Source organism: Doryrhamphus excisus, chromosome 4 (genome assembly GCF_030265055.1).
Source record: "Doryrhamphus excisus isolate RoL2022-K1 chromosome 4, RoL_Dexc_1.0, whole genome shotgun sequence".
Lineage (NCBI taxonomy): Eukaryota > Metazoa > Chordata > Actinopteri > Syngnathiformes > Syngnathidae > Doryrhamphus > Doryrhamphus excisus.
This window is the reverse complement of record NC_080469.1, coordinates 1,495,441-1,518,551: the sequence shown is the minus strand read 5'-3', so window position 1 is coordinate 1,518,551 and position 23,111 is coordinate 1,495,441. Positions and strand designations below refer to the sequence as shown.

Here is a 23,111-nt window from a genome sequence, read left to right as displayed (position 1 = left end):
TTTCTGCATAAAATCACCATCAAATGTGATTTGATCTTTGTCAAAATCACACAGATGAAAAAAACAGTGTCTGCTTTAACTGAAACCACCCAAACATTTGTAGGTTTTCATATTTTAATGAGGATAGCATGCAAACAATGACAGAAGAAGGAGGAATACATATTATGTAATGATTAATAATTTGAATTTAATTGTGATTTTTTTTTTTTTTTTACATGGTGCTGTTTTTGTTTTATTTGATTATAATTTCTAAGGTAAGATTGACAGTGACACAAAAGTAACCGTGAATCTGTTGCACCCCTAATACAGGTAAATCATGGTATGGTCCGTACCTCGGTTTTTTTGGACCATGGAATTGAAAACTTGTGCATAAATAGAGATGAAAAAAAAACTCACATGACTACTTTTGGTCTTGTGGAAGTGGTCCTGATGTGTGTCTTTCAACATGCTCCCCACTACTCCACTGCGCTGCCAAACATCAAACAGCGTCTTGCCGTGCTGGTAGCCCACCTCCTGCAGCACCATGGAGGATGAGTTTGGAGGAGAACGTGGTGACGGGTAACCATGGCGACGACTTACAGCGATTTCATCAAACTTTCCAAACTCCAGCGTTCCATAATGGTCAATGGGGGGGCGGATGTACTCGCAGTACTCGCTGTCTTTGACCAGTTGCAGTTGTCGGACACAGCAGACGTAAGCCAGGCGTGTTTGGATGTCGGCCATATTCAGTACCTGGTTGAGAAGAATATATCCTGAGACGTTGCAATAGACTCAATTAGAAATTCATTCATTCATTCATTTTCTACCGCTTTTCCTCACGAGGGTCACGGGGGTGCTGGAGCCTATCCCAGCTGTCTTCGGGCGTAAGGCGGGGTACACCCTGGACTGGTCGCCAGCCAATCACAGGGCACATATAGACAAACAACCATTCACACTCACATTCATACCTATGGACAATTTGGAGTCGCTAATTAACCTAGCATGTTTTTGGAATGTGGGAGGAAACCGGAGTACCCGGAGAAAACCCACGCATGCACGGGGAGAACATGCAAACTCCACACAGAGATGCCCGAGGGTGGGATTGAACCCTGGTCTCCTAGCTGTGAGGTCTGCGCGCTAACCACTAGACCACCGTGCCGCCCTCAATTAGAAATTCATATTTCAAATTTCATATTTCCAATCATGAGATAATGCCAAAAAGTAAACACAAGGGAAAGGAACCAAAAATGTTAATTCATTGTTTCCCCTTTAAACGTGGTTACGTCGGACACAAGCACATCAAAAAGCGCATGCAGCAAAATCATACACAGACATCAAGGAAATATAGTTCTGTGTCCATATTTTTCCCTGCGGGTACTTCATATAATATCCGTTGTATCTTAAATACTCCATATACGTATTAGCGCGGCGCCTTGACAAACCTTGACTTTCTCAGCTAGAGGGTTAAATCGCTTCCAAAGAAGCCACCAGCCATTCAGGGAGTCACCATAGTTGGTCAGGTTGGTTTCATCCCGACTCCCAACATCGATAGCGATCACAACTTTGGCCCCCATGGAGCGAGCCACATCAGCTGGAACACCGAGACAAGACCGAGAAGCGTTGTAGGACTTTAGAACATGGATGTCGCAGGTCATGTGACACGGCTGATGGTTTCCGCTTCTCACCGGGCAGATTGTTGATGTAACCCCCATCCATCAGGAGGTGTCCGTCTTTGGGGTCGCAGAGAGGGGGCAAGTAACCAGACAGTGACATACTGGCTCGGATGTACCGCCACAGTGACCCTGCGTGGAAAACACACAGGTTCAAATGATGATTATTTCTATCTTCTATCTCAGAAGCAATAATATATGCAGTGAAAAGTTCTTCTACTGACCATCGGTGTGAACTCTCATGGAGGAAGCTGTGATATCTGTCGTAATGTTGAAGTACGGTAGCCACAAGTCCTGTCAGACAAAAGATGATAAGAAAAGTCCTTAAGGCCTTAAATCAGGGGTCTCAAACTCAATTTACTAGGGGGCCACTGGAGCTCGGATCAGGTTTTCCAAAAAAAAAAAAAAAAAACGCATTTATTAAAAACAAAAAAATTTTAAAAACTTCGCTTTGGTTCTAATTTTCTACAATAAAAGCTCTGATAAAACATTCCACTGTTCTCAAATATCTTATTTTTTATTTTTCTACACAAAATAAGATGAAAAATAAATAAACAAATCAAGAATAAAGAAAATCAGTAATAAATAAATAAATATAATAATAATAATAAAACAGTAAATAAACAAATCAAGAATAAAGAAAATCAATCAATCAGTAATAAATAAATAAATATAATAATAATAATAAAAGGGCAAATAATAAAAACTTAAGAAAGCACATATAGTTGGTGGGTAGACAAATGATTTTTTTCATATTAAAATGAACAAAGCATTATTAGAGCCCTGTAGACATGACAAAACACGACTATAGTCACATTTATACTCTTTTTATTTACAACATATTGCGCAACTGCAGGGTCTTGAGACACATGCTAACTCGCAAACTAGAGAGCTAGCGACCTAAACGGTAGCCTTCAAGTTATTTCCTTTCAACTTAAATAGCCAAAAACTTACCACTTCCACACGGATAGGGAGGATAACTATTAACAGTTATTTAACCTTTAACATGAACATGAATCAAACGTAATAATTTTTTCTGGGTACATGATACCATACAGCATCCATATCAAACTTGCGCGGGCCGCGCTAACATTAAACTTTCATATCAAGGCGGGGGCCTCAAACTAGTGTCCTGCGGGCCACATTTGGGAGCCACTGGAGCTCGGATCTGGGTGAGACTGGCCCGCATCAGGTTTTCCAAAAAAACGAACAAACAAAAAAACGCATTTATTAAAAAAAACAACTTTTAAAACTTTGCTTTGGTTCTAATTTTCTACAAGAAAAGCTCTGATAAAACATTCCACTGTTCTCAAATATCTTACTTTTTATTTTTCTACACAAAATAAGATGAAAAAAAATAAACAAATCAAGAATTAAGAAAATCAATCAATCAGTAAACTTTCATATCAAGGCAGGGGCCTCAAATTAGTGTCCTGCGGGCCACATTTGGCCCGCGGGCCGTGTGTTTGAGACCCCTGCCTTATATCCTCAACATACCTCGATCTGCTTGCCTTTGAAAACAGATCTAATGCCAGAGTTGAAGGAAGCCCCAGAAAACATGGAAGTGACAGGGTAGGTCAGGTCCACAATCTTCTTAAAGACAGATGTCATATCCTGAAAAAGATGCCCAACAAGTAGACGTTGTAGGGAACAAGAAAAGAATAACAAATAGTTGGGAAAAATACATGAAGGCCAAAACAATAGCAAATATTGTCATCATACCATGGCCCATTGGCGGGCCCGAACTCTCATTCGACTGTTGTTCTTCTCCTCAGCGTACAACGCTCCCATGAAGGAACCGATGGAGGTGCCGCCCACAATGTCCACAGGGATCCCTGCCTCGTTCAGTGCACGAATAATGCCAACCTGGGAGCAACCCCTGAAAAGGACGCCATCGGTGAAGAGTAAACTTACTGATGATGAAGTGATTCAGTGATACCGAATGCATCGTTAAATTGTCTGACAAAAATATAATTTAAAGAAATAAATAAAAAATAAAAAATAAAAAATAAAAAATAAAAAATAAAAAATAAAAAATAAAAAATAAAAAATAAAAAATTAAAAATTAAAAATTAAAAATTAAAAATTAAAAATTAAAAATTAAAAATTAAAAATTAAAAATTAAAAATTAAAAATTAAAAATTAAAAATTAACTTAAACTATATTAGGAAAGCAGGAAGTGAACAAATGTAACAAATATAACAAATATAAAAAATATATAAAATTCTAAAAATATAAAATTGTAAAAAATATAAAATATATTAAAAAATATGAAAAATTAAAAAAAATTATATCAGAAAGCAGGAAGTGAACAAATGTAACAGTTACTGATTGTAAAAGTACCAGATGGAGGGGTAGGATTTAATAAGCTTTGCTTCTTCCTACTCCTTTTGGACATGTGGAACTGGGAACTGATTATGGGATGCACTCAATTGGAATCTGATGCATGTTCAAATGAAATAAAACCATTACCAGTATTAGATTACCAGTATCAAAAGTCAAAAGACAGCGTACCTGGCCCCCCCTCCACCCAGCACGAGAGCAATGCAGTTTCCAGTTAGAATTCTGGCCAAGCGTGAGAAGTCTGAGTGACGATCTGGACACTTTTGGAACAAACGTTGATACAGCTCTCTCTATAGTGACAAAAAAAACAAAACACACGCGCCATTTTGTATGATAGTACTAAGAATCCATGTTCCCTAATTGATATCAAGTAGCAGAATAAAAGTGTGGGATTGTGTACTTGCAGTACCAGCTTAGGTAAGCTCCTCTTTGAGAACACTCTGCGAGGGCAGGAGAGGTGATGGTGTCGGGAGATCCAGCTCCGCATGTTCAGCCACTCAGTCGTCCCTTTGGGTGGAGGACCGTCCTCCTTGTGCAGCAGAACCAGCTGCTTCTGGGCTCGAACAGCACTGCTCTCCAACATTCGCTCCAACTACAGGAAAAAGACAAACGGTAGACCCAAATAAATGGGCACTGGCCCTGAGCCGGAGGATCCGATTGGATTTATACTCCCAAATGAAGTTTGTTAATCCAATAACCATCATACGGCATCGCAAGAACAAAAAGTTTAAAAACAAAAAATTTCAGTTAAATAGTTGTTTGCAGTAAATTACTTACTTATTTTTTTAACTGGTTTTAAAATTTTGATTAGGAGCGCTTGAACTGACCTCTCCCACGGTGGGCTCGTTTTCTCCCAGCCCCACGATGATGATGCAATCAGCCTGTCGGATGCAGCGCTGTGTCCACGGCGTGAGACCACAATCCGACTGGTAGAGGACGATGCGGTGGATGTCTTCCTGCTGGCCGAGCCAACTGGACAACCGGTACTCGTGGACACTTGAAAAGGAGAACGACGATACGTCATAACAATAAAGTTGACTGGGATGACATGTTGTATTGTATTTATATACACCAAATATTAAAACGTCAATTCTATTTCGACACAACAATTTCATAATGCTGCTCAAACGAGTATTGTGTATTTCTTTGTCACATGGCAACTAGCGTACCCATGTGACCCACATCTAAACCTCACCTGTCCAAAGCAGCTGAGCCCAGGCGCTGTTTAATGATGTCACTTGTCAGCAGGAGAGTTGGCCCTACAGGAATACAAATCTTGATCTTCCATTTGAAAAAAAAAGCAATTTCAGACCCCCCAGGCCCCCCCCCCTGCAGTAGCCAAATTTGTACAGTAAAATATAGCAAACTAAAAACGTGAACCAAATCTTGGAAAAATATCAATATATGACTTGTGTGCAGGTATGTCGTACGAGCGTACCGATGCCACTGAGCGCATGTTGCAGCTCCAAAGTGAAGGCGGTGAGAGGAACGTCGTCAGACACGGGAAGGATGGTCACAGTGGAAAGGTTGGCCGCAGGATTCCCGGCATCCCATTTACTGTTGGTGGTGTGGAGGGCCAAACTTTGAGCTACGGAGTACAAAGTCACATGAGATTTCGATTTGATACAATAGATGACAAAAGGATCATCACACTATTTCATCGTATTTGCGTCCATGCTTCCATTTTTTTTTACTGTAGTCTATTCCCGCAAAAGGCAGACTACATAATAATAATAATAATAATTCATTCATTCATTTTCTACCGCTTTTTCCTCACGAGGGTCGCGGGGGGTGCTGGAGCCTATCCCAGCTGTCTTCGGGCTGGACTGGTCGCCAGCCAATCACAGGGCACATATAGACAAACAACCATTCACACTCGCATTCATACCTATGGACAATTTGGAGTGGCCAATTAACCTAGCATGTTTTTGGAATGTGGGAGGAAACCGGAGTACCCGGAGAAAACCCACGCATGCACGGGGGGAGAACATGCAAACTCCACACAGAGATGGCCGAGGGCGGGGACCGAACCCTGGTCTCCTAGCTGTGAGGTCTGCGCACTAACCACCAGACCGCCGTGCCGAATAATAATAATAATAATACATTTTATTTGTATTGCGCTTTTCAAAATACTCAAAGACACTTTACAGAAGAATGGAGTTGAATAAAAGCAAGTAAACAAAATAGAAGACACACCAAAATACAAAATTCATTGGTTAATACACAGTTAAAACATGAGTAAAAGCGGGGCGGGGCATACTGGTGGTTATCCAAGTCGGGTTGCATCAGCCACGACAACATCAAAATCATCAATGTGCAACTATAAATATATAATACCTACTGTATGTGGATTGAAAAACGGCATATTTTAGACAGTAATGTTTAATTAGGACATAAATTACGTCCGGCTTAGAGATTCTAGCTGCTGTGTCAGCCACTGACTAACTACAGCGGAACCTTGGTTAGTGTAATTGGTTAGTGACGCTATCTGAAACATACTGTAACAGAATCAAACACAAGAAAAGACATGTGTGGCGTAACTGTGTTAATTAGCAAAGCACTACAGAGTCAACTGCTGATGACATCATAAACGGGCGATAAAACTGACTTGAGGTTCCTGGTTCCATGTATTAAGCTAATGTGCGGCTAGCAAGAACATTAAATATAAATACATTAAAAATACATTAAGAAGACAGTCAGACTCACACGGTGTATCACTAACATGACAAGAAGTGCATCATATTGTATGCTAACTAAAAAAACTGTACGCACACCATGGCAAAATTTAAACCAAAAAGGTGTACACTAACCAAGGTTCCACTGTATACATTTTCATTCATTCATTTTCTACTGGTTATCCTCACGAGGGTTGCTAGGGGTGCTGGAGCCTATCCCAGCTGTTTTTTGGTCACCAGCCAATCACAGGGCAAATATAGACAAACAACCACTACACTAACACTAACCAAGGTAACCAACTACACTAACCAAGGTTCCACTGTATACATTTTTAATAATTATTTTTCTACTGGTTATCCTCGCGAGGGTTGCTAGGGGTGCTGGAGCCTATCCCAGCTGTTTTTTGGTCACCAGCCAATCACAGGGCAAATATAGACAAACAACCACTACACTAACACTAACCAAGGTAACCAACTACACTAACCAAGGTTCCACTGTATACATTTTTAATAATTATTTTTCTACTGGTTATCCTCGCGAGGGTTGCTAGGGGTGCTGGAGCCTATCCCAGCTGTTTTTTGGTCACCAGCCAATCACAGGGCACATATAGACAAACAACCACTACACTAACACTAACCAAGGTAACCAACTACACTAACCAAGGTTCCACTGTATACATTTTCATTCATTTATTTTCTATTGGTTATCCTCATGAGGGTTGCTGGGGGTGCTGGAGCCTATCCCAGCTGTTTTTTGGTCACCAGCCAATCACAGGGCACATATAGACAAACAACCACTACACTAACACTAACCAAGGTAACCAACTACACTAACCAAGGTTCCACGGTATACATTTTCATTCATTTATTTTCTACTGGTTATCCTCACGAGGGTTGCTGGGGGTGCTGGAGCCTATCCCAGCTGTTTTTTGGTCGCCAGCCAATCACAGGGCACATATAGACAAACAACCACTACACTAACACTAACCAAGGTAACCAACTACACTAACCAAGGTTCCACTGTATACATTTTTAATAATTCTTTTTCTACTGGTTATCCTCACGAGGGTTGCTGGGGGTGCTGGAGCCTATCCCAGCTGTTTTTTGGTCACCAGCCAATCACAGAGCACATATAGACAAATAACCACTACACTAACACTAACCAAGGTAACCAACTACACTAACCAAGGTTCCACTGTATACATTTTCATTCATTCATTTTCTACTCGTTATCCTCATGAGGGTTGCTGGGGGTGCTGGAGCCTATCCCAGCTGTTTTTTGGTCACCAGCCAATCACAGGGCACATATAGACAAACAACCATTCACACTCACATTCATACCTATGAATGGCCAATTAACCTAGCATGTTTTTGGAATGTGGGAGGAAACCGGAGTACCCGGAGAAAACCCACGCATGCACGGGAGAACATGCAAGAGATGGCCGAGGGTGGAATTGAACTCGGGTCTCCTAGCTGTGTGGCCTGCCACTAACCACTTGGCCACCAAACAGCCCTATACATTTTCAGTCAATTTTCATTCATTAGTGTATGGAAGGTTTTTGTGAACCCCGGTCCTACAACGGAAGGTATGAGTGGTGAATTTACCAGCCAGGGGTCCATTGACCTGCTGCATGTTGCCCAAGATCTTCTGCCCCAGCAGATGAATGAGCCTGGTGACGACCTGAGGGTACCTCCTTTTAATGGACTTGAGAGCTCCTTCAGGCAGCTTGGCCAGCTCGGAGTCCCTGACGGCGTGGACCGTCGTGGCTCGGTTCATGCGGGTCAGAGCCTCGACCTGGTGGGACACAATTGAGCAAATGTTTTCCATTTTATTACTCACTTATTGTTCGACACGATGACAATAACGGAGGATTTGTCAACACTCACCACACCAATGAAATCCCCCCGACCGTACTCTCCTGCAAGTTCCTTCTTCCCATCATCCTTTGCGATGACAGAGCGCAGTCGGCCACTGAGGACGATGAAGGTGCTATCAGACTTGTCTCCCTGCCTGCAGATTTGAAAAAAAAAAAGATCATTTAGCGTAATTCCACCATCACGAAAAGCATCTTTCATGCTAGTTTTATTCAATGTTGCTTATGGTCTTGTAGTCCGCTCCAGTCTGAGGCAGGTCTATGGTCTAACCATCTGATGGTTATGTAGAGCAGTGATTTTCAACCACTAGTGTACCTTTAGAAATCGTCAGGTGTGCCGTGAGGAATTATCCAATATCACTTTTTATAGTTAACATTGATTAATCATCGCGGCACGGCGGTCTGGTGGTTAGCGCGCAGACCTCACAGCTAGGAGACCAGGGTTCAATTCCACCCTCGGGCATCTCTGTGTGGAGTTTGCATGTTCTCCCCGTGCATGCGTGGGTTTTCTCCGGGTACTCCGGTTTCCTCCCACATTCCAAAAACATGCTAGGTTAATTGGTGACTCCAAATTGTCCATAGGTATGAATGTGAGTGTGAATGGTTGTTTGTCTATATGTGCCCTGTGATTGGCTGGCCACCAGTCCAGGGTGTACCCCGCCTCTCGCCCGAAGACAGCTGGGATAGGCTCCAGCACCCCCCACGACCCTCGTGAGGAAAAAGCGGTAGAAAATGAATGAATGAATGATTAATCATCATTTGCAAATATTATGTCAATAGTATACATGGACCCAAATATTCCAATTGCATTTGGTATATTTGCTCAAACGGAAAGAATTGAACAGGGATGGAATATTCCTTTAACCAATCCGATTGAGGTATCTTGTACCCGCTCAAACGGAAATTTGTCAGACTGCGTTCTTCTTCTTCTTCTGTTGTTTATTGGCGGTTGGCAAGCAGCTTTGGTGTGCATTAGCGCCATCTGTGGAACAGAATCTAAACCCTTCTATACTTTAAGATACTATAAGTGCAGTTTTATTAAAAAAAGAAAATATATATCTATATAAAACATGTCCCGAGTTTAATTATAAAATATTAGCGAGATTGAATTTGATCTTTTCCTGTTTAAATTGATCCCGGGTGCGTTCTTTCAGCGTATGCTCAGATATGACGTAACACGCAGATCCAGACGTTCTTCACTTTTAAAAATGGAGGCCAGCAATTGGCACTGGACTGCTAAGCAAAGTTTGTTTTTGATTCAAACTAAATTTCAAGACCGGACAGACGAAAAACTGGCAATACGGAGTTATTCCAACAAGTGAAAGAAAAACTCCAGGAAGTCGGTATCACGTGATGTTGATGTTTTCGTTTTACTGGGCATGCCTTATTGAGTATTCTGTTTGATTTTCACGGCGCATGTAGACAAGAGATTGGAATATTCCTTTCTATGGATACCATTGTTTCCTGAAAGGTCATTGGGAAAGAGAAAAAGTGGTGATGTAAAAACGTGGCTACTGTGGAGTGTCTGTGGTGTAAAGACCGGCATAGCAATGTAATATTGGTCCGTGTGGCAACACCTACCTTGTTCCTCCCATAGACTTATTGATGTCGTGGTGACATTTTGTAACATTTTTGGTTAGTGGTGTGCCACAAGATTTTTCCAATGTAAAAAAAAAAACGTGCCGTGGCTCAAAAAAGCAGGGCTCTACATTAAAAACAAAAATGTCTTGCCCATGGGGAATCCTTAAGGTGAGAACTACTTGCCCAAACTTGCCCCATGTAAAATGAAAAAACTGCCATAATGGTATCATCTAATTTTTGTGGCATCACATGAGAATCTCAAATAAAAATTTAATTATTATTAATTTTTGTGGTTGTTTTCCTACATAGATCACAACGTTGCATGGAAATCTGGATTGTCAAGAGACTTCTCGGCACTTTGCCTTGATAAATAAAAGTACATTCATGATTGAATAAACATTGTGCTTATTAAATAATAAATGACAACACAAGTTATTGGGTGATTCGATGTGATTCACTCACCTGTGCCATCATTTGATTTGATGCCGCTAATAAAATACTCGTTTAGGAGGCACTGTTTCATCACTTTTTGGTGTTTTCCTTCAGAAGTTGTTGAAGAATTAGACCATGCTAGCAGGGACGCCATGATGGATGTTTTTGTAGTCAAACGATCGCTGATTGGTTGATCGCAAACAAGAACAGGTGTGGGTAAAACGCGGACCGCGGTCTAAATAAACGATTCTGATTGGTCCATTTCAAGATTTGTAAGGATCGGTTTGCAAATTACCACCGGAATTACGCAGTCCGTGTTTTACCAACACCCAACAAGAACTGCTTTTAAAAAAACTCTTGCCAAAGTGCACTTGCCCGACGAGAATATCACTGATTCGATTTACGTGCCTGAATTTTGTTTTAACTTGCCCCGGACCATCGGTATATCGTTATTGTCGAGCCCTGAAAAAGGTTGAAAAACACTGACGTAGAGTACCTGTACACAGCACGGCCAGCCTCCACAGCCATCCAGTCCAAAGCAAAGTCAATCTGCCTGACAAAAGGCGACACTCTCCTCACCACAGTGTGAGCGACGTTCAACACCACCCTCGGCTCCTCACGCATGATCCTGCAAAGTTAAAATAGGCCGCAAATTAAAGCAACAGATAAAATATAAATGCTGTGGTACATACAAGTGATTGGTCCTACTCGTAAAAGTGAGCCTTCGATATGGACAAGAAGGTGCAGTCTCTGTGAGCGTGAACGCTGAAGATAAGAGGTTCCCCTGTGAGCACAGCAAGGTGACCAACCATCTCACCCGGGTGGGTGACAAAAAGCAGTGTCTCCTCCTCTCGGTCGATGACGCGCTGGTAAACGTGGAGCAAACCTGAAATGACAAATGCCACGCTCACGTCCTGGAGGTGGAAGAAAGGAAAACAATTATGAAAGTCTAAATTTCAGAAAATGCATGAAAAATATATTTTGAATATGTATTTCTTTTTCTCAGAAAATAGGTGGTTGATTGACAGGACATCACGTCAACTATCGGATTCAGGAGTAGTAGTAGTATGGTTTTCAAAACTGTGGAGCAACTCTATACTGTCAACTGATCTGGGTATGGACGTCAAATCCAATCCAATCCAATCCACTTTATTTATATAGCACATTTTATAAAACAGAGTTTCCAAAGTGCTGCACAGACGAGTAAAAATAAAAAGTAATAATCCAAAACTAAAAGAGCATTTAAGAAATAAAATAATAAAAAAAATAATAATAAAATAGATATTAAAATATTAAAAACAAGAAACAAAGCAATAAAAGTATAAAAAAAATAGAACCAATTACAATAAAAACAAAGAACTAAAAGACACAGGACCATACGACTCACTCTGAGTTAAAAGCCAGAGAATAAAAGTGGGTTTTAAGACGAGACTTATTGGGGGCCTTTTTTACTTGGGAGGGCAGAGACTTCCATAGTTTGGGGCCGACCACAGAAAAGGCTTGGTCCCCCCTGGTCTTAAGTCTCGTCTTGGGCACCACAAGTTGGAGCTGGCCCTCGGACCTCAGTGACCGAGCTGGAGAGTAAACTTGGATGAGGTCCGAGATGTATTTCGGGGCCAGCACATTCAACGCCTTAAAAACAAACAATAAAATCTTAAAATCAATCCTAAAACGAACAGGCAACCAATGAAGGGAGGCCAGAATTGGGGCGATGTGCTCCCCCTTTTTGGTTCCTGTTAAAAGCCGTGCCGCAGAGTTCCGGACTAACTGTAAGCGGGAGAGAGACTTTTGGCTAATTCCGGAGTAAAGTGCATTACGGTAGTCCAGACGTGATGAAATAAAAGCGTGCATGACTTGCTCAAAGTGTTGCAAAGATAAAAAAGATTTAATTTTAGATAAAAGCCGAAGATGATAAAAACAGGATTTTATAACTGCATTAAATGCAAGCTTAATGTTGCAAATGTCAACATTAAGCTAGCAGAAGGGCTCGGGATCAAAATTACAGGCGGTTTCAAACCATCGACCATGACAAGACCAAGTACTGTATTATCTTAGATAACCTTGCAGTATGACAGTACTGCTACCGTGGGTTCATCAGTACCTGGTCTCCTTGGTGGGCCACAACAGAATTGGCTTTCACTTGGCGAAGAGTCACCCGGCCCTCCAGGAGACTGGGATCCTGACCAAGTTGAACATAGATCTGAATAAATACCGAGTCTCCTGTCTGTATCTAACATTACATTCACGTGCTACCTGCAGCTGAATGACTTGTAGCAGGTCCTTTTTGGCGGCTTGGAAAATGGCGTTGACTTTATTATGGTGGTCTTTCCCGCCTCCGGCGTCACCATAGTGATGGACTGCAGAAGGAGTCTGCTGCATTGTTACGCTCTTCTTCAGAATTGACTGCAAAGAACACAGACTGAATTAATTACAAGTATGATATTTCAGAACTGGTACAGTAGCCTATTTTATACTTGAATTACACATATTTGTATTCATCTTACCTTGTATGCAATAAAAAAAAGTTATGTATTTACAGCCATAAACTTACATGCACTCATATGGGAAGACAAAAATATTGATGTACTAATTTATTTTGTATTGTCTCTAATGTACACAGTTTTATTTTAATTGACACATACAAACAAACTGAAAGATATACATACCAGAGCAACTAATATTCGGATAAATGACATAATATTTGACGATTATACCTTCTAGGTATAATTGGTAATAGTAATGATTTAATTTCATTTAAACATGCATCAGATTCCAATTGAGTGCATCCCATAATCAGTTCCCAGTTCCACATGTCCAAAAGGAGTAGGAAGAAGCAAAGCTTATTAAATCCTACCCCTCCATCTGGTACTTTTACAATCACTAACTGTTACATTTGTCCACTTCCTGCTTTCCTAATATAGTTTAAGTTTTTTTTTTTTTTTATAATTTTTAAAATTTTTTGTCCCATACCGAAGTACGATGTGTAATTATCTTTATTGCCATGTTGAATTGAATTGTGAATTATTGAATGATATCATCTATTTTGATTACCAGTAAACTTTGAAACTGTGAAATATGAATTAAAAAAAAAAATTAATTTTATTTTATTTTTGTCCTGTACCGAAGTACTCGGTGATATGAGCATACAATGCCATAATGGGTACCATAGTAAGTGTCAATATAGTGATATATATAGCACATCATGGAATATTTTGGAATATTTGTACTTTTATGGTTATATGTACTACTCACAAGATTTCAGTAACTGTACAATCGGTAACTGTTACATTTGTTCACTTCCTGCTTTCCTAATATGGTGTAAGGTTTTTTATTTATTTATTTATTTTTTTGCTTGTATTGTTTCTTGAATTGGCTCATCGTCGTGCATTGTTTGAGGTCCTTACTCAATACATTCCATAATTTGATACCACATATATATATAATTGGCTCAATTGATTGCTTTCCCAGCACACACTCCACACATAACCCACAAATGTTCAATGGGGTTGAGGTCAGGGCTTTGTGAAGACCAATGTAGGAGATTGAAGCTGCCAAAAAAAATAAATAAATAAATTACCTTCACAGGACCACCGACTTCATCCGTAGCAATTCTAGCACGTTCGTAAACTCTGTTCAAATCCAGCCACATTTCACCTGCATGACACACACAAACATATCTCGGGTTGGACTAGTAGTATTTATAGTAGTATTGCACTGTATTAATCTGTATCTGTGTGACAATAGCATTGAGCAATGGGCATTTATCATCCTAGTGGCTTTGGTTTGTTTATTGGACTTACCTTCATAACAACATTTTCCATCAGTGGAATGAGGTGAGGTTTTTAGGGAGGCCATGGTAAGCGGACGTCCAATTCCAATCACAAATGTCGACTCAGTTTGCATACATTTTACAGTTAGCGTAGAACAGGGGTCTCAAACACGCGGCCCGCGGGCCAAATGTGGCACGCAGGACACTAGTTTGAGGCCCCTGCCTTGATATGAAAGTTTAATGTCAGTGCGGCCCGCGCAAGTTTGATATGGATGCTGTATGGTATCATGTACCCAGAAAAAATTATTACGTTTGATTCATGTTCATGTTAAAGGTTAAATAACTGTTAATAGTTATCCTCCCTATCCGTGTGGAAGTGGTAAGTTTTTGGCTATTTAAGTTGAAAGGAAATAACTTGAAGGCTACCGTTTAGGTGGCTAGCTCTCTAGTTTGCGAGTTAGCATGTGTCTCAAGACCCTGCAGTTGCGCAATATGTTGTAAATAAAAAGAGTATAAATGTGACTATAGTCGTGTTTTGTCATGTCTACAGGGCTCTAATAATGCTTTGTTCATTTTAATCTGAAAAAAATCATTTGTCTACCCACCAACTATATGTGCTTTCTTAAGTTTTTATTATTTGCCCTTTTATTATTATTATTATTATATTTATTTATTACTGATTGATTGATTTTCTTTATTCTTGATTTGTTTATTTATTTTTCATCTTATTTTGTGTAGAAAAATAAAAATTAAGATATTTGAGAACAGTGGAATGTTTTATCAGAGCTTTTATTGTAGAAAATTGGAACCAAGGCGAAGTTTTTAATAAATGTGTTTTTGTTTTGTTTTTTTGATGCGGCCCAGTCTCACCCAGACCCGAGCTCCAGTGCCCCCCCCCCAAGTAAATTGAGTTTGAGACCCCTGGTGTAGAATATGCAGTGTGTGTTGTCGTGTTATTAATACACTGCGCACGTACAATGTGTTTTCAGAATATATTTTTTATCACAAAATGTCCGTATCAGTTCGCCAAAGTCAGCTCTGTCGCCTGAATATGATGTCATCATCGCTATTAACTATGTAGTTCTTTGCTAACTATCACAGTTACACCCACCAAGACTATGCTTTTTTTTTATTGCAATTTTACGACAATAACTTTGTGATATTATGTATTTGGGCAAATTTCAAACATAGTTGCTAACTGAGTTAATTAATAAACTCTGATAAAATCTGATTGAAAGTCAACCCAACCCAAAGTCAACTAGGATAGACTCCAGCTCAGAACAGGAACAGGAAACTGGTATAAAATGAAGTGAAATAAAATGACCTGAAAGAGCCGTTGGTGTAGAGAGAGAGCGAGACTTCTTGTATTTTGAACTTGGCGTGTCAGAGAGGATGCTCTTTTCTGTTAGAAAAATGTCAAAAAGCGAAGATGTCATTATATGTATACACATTTGAGAAAAATCATTTTGTCTTCCCTTACCTGGATCGGTTTTATCACAAGCCAACTCATCAGAGTGGGAGGGCTGCCTGCGGAAGCCTCTGTGGGGATGAACCTCTCCCAACACATTAGCTACTGACACCAGAGAGATGGCTTGACTGTCCTGGCACACACAACATTGGATGATAGGCCATGATAGGCCATGATAGGCCATGATAGGCCATGATAGGCCATGATAGGCCATGATGGGCCATGATGGGCCATGATGGGCCATGATGGGCCATGATAGGCCATGATAGGCTTGCTTTACACACTCAATGCAGATATTAGCTATTAGGATATAGTAATACATGAACTATATATATCATGAACATTACGTAGCTATTTTGACTGAATATCGACTATACTATCGGGTTATGTACACAACTGTCAAGTTCCTTCTAGCCTTGCGCATCCCCTGAACTTGAAAAAGGGGGTCCGAGTAACCACACTGAGGAAAGACTGGATCCACTCAATGCTTTTGCTGTTTTGGGTTTTATTTAGTGAGGCACAAGTCTTGTTGTGACAATGTACAGCACAGTACAGCACAGCGTAGTGTAGCTCAGCAGTGTTGTAGCACATAGCACATAGCACGCATAGTGCATGGCACGCATAGGTGAAAACCGGCTGCCTCTTCAGCGTTGTGTAGCTCCAGTTTGCGCAAGGTTTGGGGTGCAGTTCTGACTACCTTCTCGATACCACTTGTCTGCAGCCTTACCTGCTGAGAAAGGAAGTGCCCTAATGCAGGCTCCCAGGTGCGCTTAAAACTGATTCCACTTCCGGTTTAGATTTTCCCCACCTGATCTCCCGTGTTTAATTTAGTAAAATAAGGTGCTAATTGCAACGAAAATTTATTATTCCCTTAATGAGGGCTATGAAAAGTATTTTTTATTTTTATTTATCTTTTTATTTATTTTTTTTTCCTGTCTGCCTTATCTAAATTATTTTGGACAAGGGTTTGACTTGACACCTCCCACTCGATCTACCCAAGGGACATCGGGGAGATCGCCAGTTTTTTGAAGTCAAACATTTAGCTGCGGGTCAGTTGGAATAGTCTGTTCCTCCACAGGTAGTATCACCACCAGTCGCCTGACATCCCGATGAAGAATGGTGCTGTGCATCTTCTCTCTCAGTCCGTCGCAGGTCGGATGGGTTCTCTTGGCCTTGACGAGGGGGACACAGTAGCTTGGGAAGACCTTCACATCCACGTCTTAGGGCATCCTCTCGCTCTTTTGCAGAGATGACGCCTGTTGAGGGGATTGCCTCCCACTTTGGACTGCCTGCTGCTGGATTCTGTCCTCTGAACCTCTTAGCGGCCCTCCACATCCATGCAACTGTTTTTACTAGTCGGGTCAAACTGCTGAATCGCTTGATTTCCACTAACTGGATTGACGCTGGCGCAGGTGGTCTTGAGTGACTGGTGGTTTCCTTCCTTTGGGTTGGTTCTTGCGCCTGCTTCTCTTTACTGGATCTTGTTATCGCAGCGAATGCCTTCCTTTGCATCTTTTGGATGTTTTCTCTGGCAGTTGAGGCCAGATCTTTCGCAGTTTTTGTTGGCCATTCGTTGACCGGTAGGCTGAGAAACCTTGGCCCGTTCTGCCATCTTGAGTCTTTGTCCAGGTCTTCTGGGCCGGCACCTCTGGTGATTATGTCGGCAATGTTTTGTGAGCCCGGAATCCACCACCAATCTTGGATCTGCGTCGTGTTTTGAATTTCTCCAATCCTGTTGGCAAAGAATGTTTGGTAGCCGTAGCTTTCCCTCTGTATTGCTCCAAGGACAGTTTGGCTGTCAACCAAATGGTACCACCTTCCGACCTCAATCTTGCTGTGCCGTTCAAAGTATTTTTTCAGGCGTGAGGCGAATACAGCTCCACATACCTCTGCCTTTACAGCGTCCCCTTTGTGGTCCAGGGGAGTTAATTTGGCCTTGGACTCCACTAGTCTAATGATTGGACAATGCCTGGCCTCCCACCTTAGGTAGAGTACTGCTCCGTAAGTGTGCTCACTGCCATCAGAGAATGTAATTGTCAGTGGTTTCCCAGACACGCCGGGGGGAGTTAGTGCTCTGGGGAATTTGATCCTGTTGAGTCTTGAATATTCTTCAAAGAGATGGACTGCGTCTTGTCTGAGACAATCTGAGAGTGCCAGGTCCCATGTCAGCTTGACGGGGCAACTGTCATTTTTTGCCTCTTGGAATGCCCTCCGTACAAGAATGGCACCTTTCTGTTTAGCCGGCGTGACTAGGCCCAGTGGGTCATATAAGCTCGACACCTGGCTGAGCAGCTCTCTTCTGGTCAGAGGGTTTGGTGTCTCAGCTTTAATTTGCTCGGGGAGAAGGTCTTGGCCGAGTCTCATTTTTCTCCTCCTCTTTGAAAAGTTGATGCCCATCATCACGTGCAGTTCGTCTTCCTCCACCAGGTAGCCCAACCCAAGTGCCTTGTTGTCGTCGTCTCGCATCTGATTTGGCAACACCAAGGTCTCCACAGTGCTCGCCTCTGTGCCAGCATGGATGTCCTTCCTCCCACTTTGACCCGAGAAGGCCCAAGGCTTCAGCTCAAATCCTCCTGCTTTTAAGATCTTCTGCACATTGGCCGTGATGGCTCCCAGCTGTTCGGGGTCGTTATGAGAGGTGAGAATGTCGTCAACATAGCTGTCTTTGTGGATTACCTGCTGCTCCTCTTTGAGGTGCGCGAAAGGGGGAAGGTTGGCAGTTTCACGCATTGCTAGTTGCGCGATACACCCAGCTGGTTTGTCGCCTATGTTCACTCGGGTGATTGCGTATTCCTTGAGTTCCTCCTTTTCAGAGTCACGCCAAAGGAATCGATGTAGGTGTACTTCCTGGTCCTCCAACCAGACGGAGTTATACATCTTTTTAACGTCTCCGAGAGCAGCATAGGCTCCACACCTGAATCTGAGGAGGACAGCACGGATTTGGTTTAGAACGTCTGGGCCTTTCATCAGCAGGTCATTTAGGCTCCTGCCCCTAAATTTCTGACTGCTGTTCCAGACGAGTCTTACCGGGGTTGTTACCGAGTGGGGGTTTGGTGCAACGAGATGGCTTACATACCAGATGGGCCCAGTCCAAGCGTGGATCTCTTCCCTGGTCAACTCCATCGCAGCTTTGCGGGCGACCATCTCATGCACTTGTTCAGCATACGCAGCCTTCCATTCTGGTTCTTTTGCCAATTGTTTCTCTGTTCGGAGAAAGGTGGCCTCAACAGCGCTCTTGTTGTTCGGTAAGGAGGCTGGGTCTTCCAACCAAGGATATTTGGCATGCCAGTGGGGTTCCTTGCTGTGGTCATCCCCTGTGATGTAGGTGAGGCCTGCTTTCACAAATTCCAGTTCCCTTTCCTCCGCAAGAGTCATTTCTTTGCCACCTGGTTGGCAGTTTCCACAGCGGCAGCCTCCACACTTCGGTTCACAAGCTGCACCAATGCTGTCCCACTTCCACCAGTTTAGGAAATCTCGTTTACTTGTTAAACTTCTTGACATCTTCTGGCTTAGCAGAGATTCTCTATGGGGCCCTCCAACGAGCTCCTCGTACTTCATGGCGGCTGCCCTCATCGACCGCGCGAAATGTGTCTTGGACATGTGGGTAGCGACGTGAATGTCTTCAAAGAGTTCTGGATGAGTTCCCCCAACTGTCTTTCCGAGAGGTCCATCCCACAATACAAGGTCTCCCACAGCTCTGACTTGTTGCGGTGCTAGTGAACCCTCTCGGTGACTTATAAGGAGGCTTACTTCTTTGGGTCTCCTCAATTCTTCGAGTGAGGTGTCTGGGAAGAACTTTTGCAGTTGTTTGGGGGTTGCTGTTTTATGAACATCAGCAATCGTGTCCAAACCGTAGCAAACCATCTGGTGTGCTTTGACCGTGCCTCTTGAGGTGTTGACCCTGATTTTTAGGAGGTATCTTTTTGTTTCAACATGAATTTTCATTCCTCCAACGCCGTGCACAACAAGGGTGATGTCCTCGCTTCGGAGGTTTAGTTGACTGGCAGCTCTGTGAGTTATGTAGTTGGTGTCTGAGGCAAGATCGATAAGCGTTCCAATTGACTGTCCCGCATTTGCGGTGACTTCAAGGAGCATCATTAACACTGGGAGCTCTCGCAAACCACAATCCGTCAGAAGAGTAGGTGTATATTTAAGAGTACTAAGGGCCTTGGATGTGCTGTTGGAAAAGACATCCCTGCACTGCTTTGCCAGGTCAGGGGAAAGCTTCTTGAGGAATGCCTCTTGTTCTTCCGTGCTTCTCTTTCTGCCTTTTCCGTCTACAGGACCGACATTACTTTTCTGATCGACAGAGGCTCTCTTCACTTCTGCATTCGGGCAAAGGTAGTAATGGTGTTCTGCTGCGTGTTGATTCCTGCAGTCTTGGTTTCTGCATAGGAATCCAGACTTGCAATCTGAGGGGTCGTCATGAACTTCAAGGCACTTCCTGCATGCACCAAGCCTTTGCACTGCCCCTTTCTTCTCCGGTAGTTTGAGGGATCTGAATTGCTTACAGAAGTACAGCTTTCTTCTGTGCTTGCTATCCCCACAGACTATACAGCCAACCTGGTCATCACCTGCTTTGGTCAGTCTTGTTCTGGCATATCTTTGCTCTGATCTGGGGTCTCTTTTGTGAGGCTCCTCCTCCCTTAGCAACTCCAGTTGCTCATATATAGACTCCTGTGCCTTTAGGAATGCCAACAGACAGTCAAGGACAAGGGTTTGACTTGACAACAACTACTGGGGAATTATGGTAATGGTAATGGTTTTATTTCATTTGAACATGCATCAGATTCCAATTGAGTGCATCCCATAATCAGTTCCCAGTTCCACATGTCCGAAAGGAGTAGGAAGAAGCAAAGCTTATTAAATCCTACCCCTCTATCTCGTACTTTTGAAATCAGTAACTGTTACATTTGTTCACTTCCTGCTTTCCTAATATAGTTTAAGTATTTTTTTTAATTATTTTTAAATGTTTAAATTTTTAAAAGTACGATGTGTAATTATCTTTATTGTCATGTTGAATTGAATTGTGAATTATTGAATGATATCAACTATTTTGATTACCAGTAAACTTTGAAACTGTGAAATATTAATCCTTAGTAATTAGTATATTAATTACATTCATTCATTTTCTACCGCTTTTCCTCACGAGGGTCGCGGGGGGGGTGCCGGAGCCCATACCAGCTGTCTTCGGGCGAGAGGCGGGGTACACCCTGGACTGGTGGCCAGCCAATCACAGGGCACATATAGACAAACAACCATTCACACTCACATTCATACCTATGGACAATTTGGAGTGGCTAATTAACCTAGCATGTTTTTGGAATGTGGGAGGAAACGGGATTACCCGGAGAAAACCCACGCATGCACGGGGGGAGAACATGCAAACTCCACACAGAGATGGCCGAGGGTGGGAATTGAACCCCGGTCTCCTAGCTGTGAGGTCTGCGCGCTAACCACTCGACCACCGTGCCGCCCTATAAGGTAGATCTTTGGCACTTGGTTATTTTAAAAGTAGCTTCCGGGCTGAAAAAGTGTGAGTACCGTGTTGAAGAGTTCCGTGGTGAGGCCAAGGTAGTTGTGCAAAGCGAGGAAGGTGACTCTCTGGAGGCGCACCATGATGATCTACACACGAAAGCATATGTCAGAAACTCCATCTTGTTTCTTCCACTTTGGGCTCTGTTTTTCGTGGGCGGCTACTCCATGCCAACAGGATATGGCCAGCTCACTTTGCAATTTTTGGGAGAACGGCGCAGCGCGGCACACCCACACCCCCTGTCCCTCCCACCGGCAGCAAAGAGGGAATGCTTGTGATACACCTGCATCCCTGCTCTGTCATTGATGTTTGATGGTATCTGTGGACATCTGGACATCTGTGAAGTATGTATGTTGTATGATGGAAAGTTCAGTTGAGCTGTCGCTGTGATAAAGAACCTCGTGTCGAAATAAGGCCACCCTCCGAATCGGATGTTAAGAGATGGAAACTCATTAGTTGGCATCATACTTTTATGCGTGACATCGGATGTGATGGGGCAATTAGTACAAAAATGTACATGCTGGTTCAGACCGGTATATTAAATAGTGGTTGCTGTGATTGTTTATTGCATTGAAATGTGCCTGACACTCGGAAAAAACCTGCCTGTGAGGTTTTGGTGACCTGTGTGAATTGTGCGCCTCACTGCGCCGGGTGCGCTTCTCCTACGCCGGGTGCGCTTCTCCTACGCCGAGAATAGACCAGGTCAGAAAAAAACCTGCCTGTGAGGTTTTGGTGACCTGTGTGAATTGTGCGCCTCACTGCGCCGGGTGCGCTTCTCCTACGCCGGGTGCGCTTCTCCTACGCCGAGAATAGACCAGGTCAGAAAAAAACCTGCCTGTGAGGTTTTGGTGACCTGTGTGAATTGTGCGCCTCACTGCGCCGGGTGCGCTTCTCCTACGCCGGGTGCGCTTCTCCTACGCCGAGAATAGACCAGGTCAGAAAAAAAACTGCCTGTGAGGTTTTGGTGACCTGTGTGAATTGTGCGCCTCACTGCGCCGGGTGCGCTTCTCCTACGCCGGGTGCGCTTCTCCTACGCCGAGAATAGACCAGGTCAGAAAAAAACCTGCCTGTGAGGTTTTGGTGACCTGTGTGAATTGTGCGCCTCACTGCGCCGGGTGCGCTTCTCCTACGCCGGGTGCGCTTCTCCTACGCCGAGAATAGACCAGGTCAGAAAAAAACCTGCCTGTGAGGTTTTGGTGACCTGTGTGAATTGTGCGCCTCACTGCGCCGGGTGCGCTTCTCCTACGCCGGGTGCGCTTCTCCTACGCCGAGAATAGACCAGGTCAGAAAAAAACCTGCCTGTGAGGTTTTGGTGACCTGTGTGAATTGTGCGCCTCACTGCGCCGGGTGCGCTTCTCCTACGCCGGGTGCGCTTCTCCTACGCCGAGAATAGACCAGGTCAGAAAAAAAACTGCCTGTGAGGTTTTGGTGACCTGTGTGAATTGTGCGCCTCACTGCGCCGGGTGCGCTTCTCCTACGCCGGGTGCGCTTCTCCTACGCCGAGAATAGACCAGGTCAGAAAAAAACCTGCCTGTGAGGTTTTGGTGACCTGTGTGAATTGTGCGCCTCACTGCGCCGGGTGCGCCTCACTGCGCCGGGTGTGCTTCTCCTACGCCGAGAATAGACCAGATCGGAGCTGGCGAGCTATCAGTGCAATTTTGGCGCACTGTTTTGTCACAAATGTGGACACATCCCCCTGGTGCGCCACCACGACCATCTCAGCTCATTCCAGTCTACCATATAACGAAATTGGCTGCCCTGGACGGAATTACCTTGCACTGTAC

General features: G+C 43.1%; 1 protein-coding gene across 1 annotated transcript in view; it reads right to left on the bottom strand.

Moving 5' to 3' along the window:
* pnpla7b (patatin-like phospholipase domain containing 7b) overlaps positions 1-23,111 on the bottom strand; it is a 34,042-nt gene that overhangs the window by 2,086 nt on the left and 8,845 nt on the right. The window contains exons 11-32 of the mRNA XM_058070124.1: positions 21,336-21,416; positions 15,804-15,924; positions 15,648-15,725; positions 14,132-14,208; positions 12,808-12,957; positions 12,656-12,733; positions 11,263-11,468; positions 11,051-11,182; positions 8,555-8,678; positions 8,273-8,462; positions 5,431-5,580; positions 5,188-5,251; positions 4,820-4,988; positions 4,402-4,584; positions 4,164-4,282; positions 3,372-3,528; positions 3,147-3,263; positions 1,874-1,943; positions 1,665-1,781; positions 1,422-1,570; positions 580-732; positions 397-513 (exon numbers count right to left, since the gene is read on the bottom strand). Coding sequence (XP_057926107.1) covers positions 397-513; positions 580-732; positions 1,422-1,570; positions 1,665-1,781; positions 1,874-1,943; positions 3,147-3,263; positions 3,372-3,528; positions 4,164-4,282; positions 4,402-4,584; positions 4,820-4,988; positions 5,188-5,251; positions 5,431-5,580; positions 8,273-8,462; positions 8,555-8,678; positions 11,051-11,182; positions 11,263-11,468; positions 12,656-12,733; positions 12,808-12,957; positions 14,132-14,208; positions 15,648-15,725; positions 15,804-15,924; positions 21,336-21,416 — 2,802 coding nt within the window. The remainder of the gene's footprint in view (positions 1-396; positions 514-579; positions 733-1,421; positions 1,571-1,664; positions 1,782-1,873; positions 1,944-3,146; positions 3,264-3,371; positions 3,529-4,163; positions 4,283-4,401; positions 4,585-4,819; positions 4,989-5,187; positions 5,252-5,430; positions 5,581-8,272; positions 8,463-8,554; positions 8,679-11,050; positions 11,183-11,262; positions 11,469-12,655; positions 12,734-12,807; positions 12,958-14,131; positions 14,209-15,647; positions 15,726-15,803; positions 15,925-21,335; positions 21,417-23,111) is intronic.